General features: G+C 34.7%; 1 protein-coding gene across 1 annotated transcript in view; it reads right to left on the reverse strand.

The window, feature by feature from the left end:
• The window catches only part of MRPL39 (mitochondrial ribosomal protein L39), a 38,463-nt gene that overhangs the window by 5,232 nt on the left and 26,173 nt on the right, over window positions 1-7,058 (reverse strand). The window contains exons 6-9 of the mRNA XM_006872464.1: window positions 6,169-6,281; window positions 4,326-4,391; window positions 3,064-3,217; window positions 377-424 (exon numbers count right to left, since the gene is read on the reverse strand). Coding sequence (XP_006872526.1) covers window positions 377-424; window positions 3,064-3,217; window positions 4,326-4,391; window positions 6,169-6,281 — 381 coding nt within the window. The remainder of the gene's footprint in view (window positions 1-376; window positions 425-3,063; window positions 3,218-4,325; window positions 4,392-6,168; window positions 6,282-7,058) is intronic.

A 7,058-nucleotide genomic window follows, 5' to 3' on the forward strand; every position in this document is an offset into this window, starting at 1 on the left:
GCATATAACCACCAAACAGCACCACAACCTCTCAAATTTTAATCCTTTAAATGTTCATTAGATTTATTTTTTTAATTATCATAAGACTTACTTAACACCATTACAACCATTAATATCTTTTACTACTATATGGAAATATCTTTTTACTCTTCAGGGTCTACATTATCCTTTCTATGACATACACAAATAAAATCAAAAGAGAATTTCCAAACTATAACTTTCCTTCTGCCAAAATACTACTGGGATAAACAATCACAGCACTGATTTGGCTACTGAGACTATTCATTTCCTTTTTAATTTTGGTTATTGATGCTTAATCTCAAAGAAAACAATTTCTTCATAAAAAAGTTCTCAATCAGTTGTCAAAAACACTTACCAGTTTCTTAGATCTTTCCAACAGCTTATTCCATATTGTAAAATGTGCCTTAAAAAGAAAAGATTTAGTATGAATTAAACAAAGTAGTAAAGCTAAAATAAAAGGGACTGAGTCTTCATATAGAGTTTAAACAAAATAAATAGTTAGGCAGCACATATATGGTTATAAAAGTGGGTCAGAGTAAGGAAAATGACATTGCATAAAACAGGTGCTTTGTTTGTCATTTAGGGAACACCTGCTTAAGAACTGAATATACCATCTTCCTCTCTTGTGCCTCTTAATCATTTTCATTATAGAAAGCATTCCTTCTAATAGGAAGCAAAAAATCCTGTCCTAGTTTCCCACAAACTATAGTTCTTTCCATGAATAGTTAATTTCAACATGCTAAGGCTCATTCTAAAAAGGGCTGGTGGTGTAGTAGGTTAAGTGTTTGGCTGCTAACAGCAAAGTTGGCAGTTCAACTCCACCAGCCACTCCATGGTTGAAAAGAGGCTGTCTGCTCCACTAAAGCTTTACGGTCTCGGAAACCCTATGCAGCAGTTCTACTCTGTCCTACAGGGCCAGTATGAGTCTAAGTTGGCTCAATGGCAATGGGTTTAGGTTTGGTTAGAGGCCATTCTTCAAATCATAAGTAATCACCAGGAGAAGTTTATTAAGAAGCGATTGTGACATTTTCACAGCAAAATGACACATCCAGCAATAGCAAATTATACTAAGGAAAAAGTGAAACCTAACAAAGATAGTAGTAAAATTGCAGAACCAATTTCATTAATCCTTAACACTCTTATGCAGCAGAGGATTATCAGAATGCATTAATTAAAACTCTGCAAAGAGCACAATAATAAACATTAACTATGCAAGTCAGTTGAAGGTGACACTGAGGCATATGGGTGGGCCAGTGACAATTTCATGCTCAATAAGACGGCAAGATCTCTAATAAAAGTTAACATTATAAAATATCCACCCGAAACCCCTTGCGAGGAAAAAGTAGTATGATATGCTTAAATAAAAGTCATACTTGGCACAGTCTGTACGAACAGACAGTGCAGAAACTTTACAGTGGGGATCAGTTTGCCAGATTCAAGAAGGAAATAAGTGTGGCCAGAGCACAGTGGGTGAAGGACAGAGAGAGAAGAGGTGAATTCAGTAAAGTAGGCAAGGACAGATAATGTAGACTTCTGTGAGGGAAGTAAAAGTTTAGGATTTTATTTATGGAATAGTTACAAAGTTTGAAGCAGGGAAATGTGATTTGATTTGTGTATTAAAAAAAAGTACTCTGGAAAAAAAAAAGTAACCCACTACAATTTGATGAACTTTACCTATACTTATGAAGAAAAACAGCAATATGACTGCTGCACTGAGCAACATGGAGGTCACTGAAAACCTTGGCCAGTGGTGATGAGTTAGATACTGGACTGCTAAGAGCAAAGTCATCAGTTCAAATCCACCAATTCTCTTTGGGAGAAAGGTAAGTTTTTCCGCTCCTATAAAGATTCTGAAATCTTTATTTCAATAGACTTTGAAATCCTTCTGTAGGGTGCTAAGAGTTGGAATCAACTTGAGGGCAATGTGTTTGTTTCTTTTTTTTGTAGACCTTTACAAGCTAGTTTCAGAGCAATGACGTGTGGAAGCTTAACTGGAGCAAGTTGAAGACAGAATGAGAAGTGAAATAGAGACAAAAACTACAGATAGAGATACCTATAGGTAGAAAACAAGAAAGTGAGTCACACACTACACAGGGGATGTAAAGTTAAGGAGGCAGTCTGATAGATATAAGATATTTAAAATGCTAATGGAAATCTTTCTGAAAGGGAAATATTGATGGTAGAATAACTGTAGAAATGGAGTCCTAGAGAAGACGAGAGAGAATGAAATCTGAGGAAACAATACCACGGTTGGTCTTTGATAAAAGCAGACACAGATCGTTCACTATCATAAAAGAGAAGGTAGAGAACAAGCGTGCATATGCAGACCAGTGGGAAACATCTGGTGGTAGAAAGGCAGGGTCAAGTGCCGTCTAGTTGATTCCAACTTAGCAACCCAGTATTGGGTTTCCAAGGAGCAGCTGTTGAGTTTGAACCACTGATCTTGCGTGGTTCAAACTGACCTTGCAGTCTAGTGCTTACCCTATAGTGCCAGATTAAAGTGGGTTAAGCGCCATCGAGTTGATTTCAACTGATAGTGATCCTATATAGGGTTTCTGAGGCTTAACATTTTCATAGGAGCAGAAAGCCTCACCTTTCTCCTGTGGAGCGGCTGGCGGGCTCAAACCACAGACCAAGTGGTTCACAGTTCAGTGCCTATCTTATGAAGCCATCACATTCCTCAGATTACAAATAGATCATTAAAATAGATGAGAAGAACATGCCAAATATAAGGCCAAAAGGCATTCCAGAAGGATCTTAGCAATATGTACCCTAATGCCCTCTCAATCCACCCTCATCTGTGATAATCTGAAAAATTAAAAATATTATCTTCATTTTATTCAAAGTTTCAACAGCTTCTTTAGTAAATTATCTATTTACATCATAGGCAAAATTGTTTTTAATCATAAAACTGAGTTTGTAACTCACAGTGTCACACAACTTGGTGAAAATAAAAATTTGTATCTCTCAAATTGGTATAAAATCAAACCAAATACAACCGTTCTCAAACTGAAAGCATTGAAACTTGGAAGTTTTACTTACTCTTAAATCAGTAGGTAAAGAAAGACCCTGGAATCTTCGTACAAGACTTGACTGTTTGGCTTGAAGATTGTGAACCGCTGATACTTCATACTGGAAACAAATACTGGTTCTTGGAATAAGAGGGCCCTCACTCACATCTATGAAATCACCAAATCTGATTTGATTTAAAAATAAATAAATAAAATCTTGAAACCAAACCACTTATGACTGTCAATTTGGGAAAAAAAAAATCTATTTATTCTTATTTTTTGCCAATATGCACCACCCTAGGTCCAAAAAAACATTCTATCATGAACAAGAACATTTATCATGGCTCAATTTGGTTTTAACAACCCCTGGCATAATGATCTCAAATCAAGAAACCAAAATCTTTTTTGAAAAATTAAAGTCAAGTGAAACTTTTTCTTCCTAAGTATTAATATAACTTCAAAGTTTAAGTCACTGAACACATCATGTTATCAAGGGTTCCAATATCTAAAACTAACATCCTACAGCCTCACCAAAGCTCATTGGTGACATTATGTAGAACAGATGATGTCCAGAAACAAAGAGCAGACTTCTAGAGGGAAAAAGGTAAGTCCTAACAAAACATGATGTGAGGCAGCATATAAAAGCCATGAAGTCAACTTTGTATGACACATTGTCATGGAACCTGTTGTCCATAGAAGACTATCAACATGAGCAGTAAACCTTTCATCCCTACTTCAGAAAGCACATTTGGTTTTACATATATGTGGCACTGTGGGTTAATGTGCCAGACTGCAAAGCTGTTTGAACTGCAAGGTCAGCGGTTCAAACTCACTAGCTGCTCCTTGGAAACCCTATACAGGGTCGCTATGGGTCGGAATTGACTTGATGGCACACAACAACAACAATAACCTAAGTAGTAACTGATTAGTCAGTATCCATATTTCTGCATACATATGAACTATCATGTTCCAGCCATAACAATTTTATATGCAATTCTGAAATTAAAAATAACTCTCAAATTATCAATTTTTATACAATGGCTTTTTCAACTTTTGAAATGCAGAAATAAAAATAACAATGAGGAACAGAAACCACAACTGTTTCTGAAAATAATTAAAAATCTCCAATTCCCTTGATAATAAATAATGAACAGAGGAATAAAATATAAAGTCATAAAAGGTAATGACATGGTACAAATTCATCTATTTTCATTGTACACTTCATTCTGGTAGCAATAATGCTAAGCCTTACTATTAATTAGAAAAGGAGTTAGCGTTTAGATTTTTGCTTACTTGTTTAGTTTAACTGTTCTCTCAGGGTTCTGCGATGCCTTCTCTTCTATAAAATCTATTTTGTACCTGACAAACAGCAAAGAAACGGGGGGAAAAAAACCCAAACCTTTAAATATACAAAAAGCTGTTTAAAGGTAACATTCTTTCTCTTCCTCTTCAGCCATACTTCTTGAAAGAGCGGTCTATACTTGAGCCTCCCCACCCCCTTCTTGCTTCCCATCCCCTTATCCTCTCCTTTTAATTTGACCACAGGCCCACAACTCCACCTACTTGTTCTCACCAAAGTCACAGGTGCCTCCTTGGTGTCACCCTAATAGATATTTTTGCTTCTTCATTTCCGTATCACTGCTCACTACTTTTTTTTTTTTTTTTTCAGCCAATTACTGGATTTTATTTTGATAGATCTCTCATTGCTACCATATTATCATTTAAATTTTTTCTTTCTAAGCTCTTAGAAATTCTTCGATGATTTCATCACAATTAAGCTGCTGAACAATATCTACTTCTGTAAATCAGCAGGTATTTATTTACTTTAAGTAGCTACAGCACTACTTCTTAAAGTGTTCTTTCCACAGGCTTCTATCACACACTCTTCTGTGTATTTCACCTCTGCCAATCTTCTTTTTCTCCTCTTTCCTTAAATGTAGTGTTCCTGCAGATTCTGTTCTAGACCCTCTTGTCACCCTAAGCACTTTCTCTAGGCTAGTTCCTGGATTTGCACAATTTTAGTTAATCACTAAAGCATTTTAGATACCCTATACCCCTGCCTCTAATCCACATGCCTTCTGAGCCCTAAACTGTATATCCAAGACCTTTCTGATCCCTCACTAGGATGTTCCACAAGTACCTTAAATCCTCAAATCCCCAAAATGAGCTCATTCATAGTAAGGTCCTTCACTATATATCTTAAATGTTATCATTTCAATGTGTAATCAATATTAAAAGACACATAAAATTAGAAAATATTGCCGCTTTCTAAATCTACTTTGGGAGACTTTACAGTGCACATGAATTATTAAAAACTGATTAAATTTGTTTATGCCAGTTTTTCCAAAGTTAATTGGACACAGTGCATATTTTTCAGCATACCAAATAATGTCTTATGGAAGAACATTCTAAGGGATATATGTTTGAGAAAAGACAAGTGTGTATCAAGAAGGTTTTTTTGGATAAACTCAAGAATATATGTATAATAAACTACTCCTATGAAAATGTGTGACTGATTTCTAAATACCTAAAGAAAATCTAATTCATAACCTTTCACAATTTGTGACTGTAGATTTTGTTTTAAGACATACTCATAAATTGTATTTTTTTTTGCAGCAGATTTCCCTTTTTAATTAATTAGCTCAAATTTTCAATTAGATTGATATTAAATTTTAACTACTTACAGCTAAAAAAAGATATTACCTGAATGGGAAAATGGGAAAGCAGGATTTAAAATGGTGACAAAAAATATCCAACAGGAAAATTTACAGGCAGAATACTTATGACCTAGTCATGTAAATGCATTAGTTTTCAAATTACAGGCATTTTTAATTTATTCTTTTCTATTCAGAGTGGAAGGATGGGACAGTCTACAAAAGCACACAAAGTAATAGTTTCTTAATATATGTTATCATTTCACAAAGGAAAGAAAAGGGACAAAACCACTTTGTATGTATATTTGGCCAACAAATGGAGAAGTAAAACAGTTGGTGACAATGTTTTTCTCAGTAACAGCCTAGTGCAGGAGAATACATCTTGGAGCTGAAAATAAAAGTTGCCAATTCTAAGAGCTGAATTTCTTTTATTATATGTAATTCTGAGACTTTTAACATTGCTTCAAAAAACTAACACTTACTTGTTGTGCTGAAATAATTCTAATGCCACTTTTGCATCAACTTCCAAAGTTTCAAAAGGAAGATCTTTATAAATTAAAGCATGAGCATCTTTTGTGAAGGAACGCAGGTTCTCCTTAAAAATGGAAGTATTAGCCTTAATAACATATTACTTAAAAGTATTTCTCCATAAATAAGACAAGATTAATCAAAGTGAGACAAAAAACAAACTCAAATCTGTTAGGGTAGAAAATTACTCATTTGGACTGTAAAATACAAAGTTCTTAATCTCTCCAATTCTAGAAATTATTAACTTGTAATTGAGATAACAGCCTTCTCTAATAATAAGCCTGTTGTTGTTGTTGTTAGGTGCCATTGACTCGGTACCAACTCATAACAATCTTATACAGATATATTTTTAAAATAAACATTTCATCCAAATTTTACAGACTTAGAATTATTAAAACTGTAGCTATATATTAATAAGTAGCATATATTAATAAATAAGCAGCAAGACACAAAAAATTGTATTTCTACTATGAATAAAAATAAGTTCTTATAATTACTGTTGTTGTTAAGTGTCATTGAGTCAGTTCTGACTCACGGTGACCTTGTATAGTGTTTTTAAGGAATGACCGGTGGGTTTGAACTGTCAACCTTGTGGTTAACATTTCAGTGCTTATACTGAAATGCCACAACAGCGCTCCAATTTCTTATAATAAATGGGAAAAATCACTGTCTAAATGAGTCGGTCAGAAAGTTTCACTAGAAAATGTAAATGTCATCACTGGCCCTATCCAAATATAGCATATAGTTGTTGTTGTTGTTGTTGTTAAGTGCCATCGAGTCGGTTCCGACCCATAGCGACCCTGTACAGGGTTTCCGAGGGTGTAAATCTTTACGGGAGTAGAAA

The sequence above is a fragment of the Chrysochloris asiatica genome, unplaced genomic scaffold (assembly GCF_000296735.1).
Source record: "Chrysochloris asiatica unplaced genomic scaffold, ChrAsi1.0 scaffold00199, whole genome shotgun sequence".
Lineage (NCBI taxonomy): Eukaryota > Metazoa > Chordata > Mammalia > Afrosoricida > Chrysochloridae > Chrysochloris > Chrysochloris asiatica.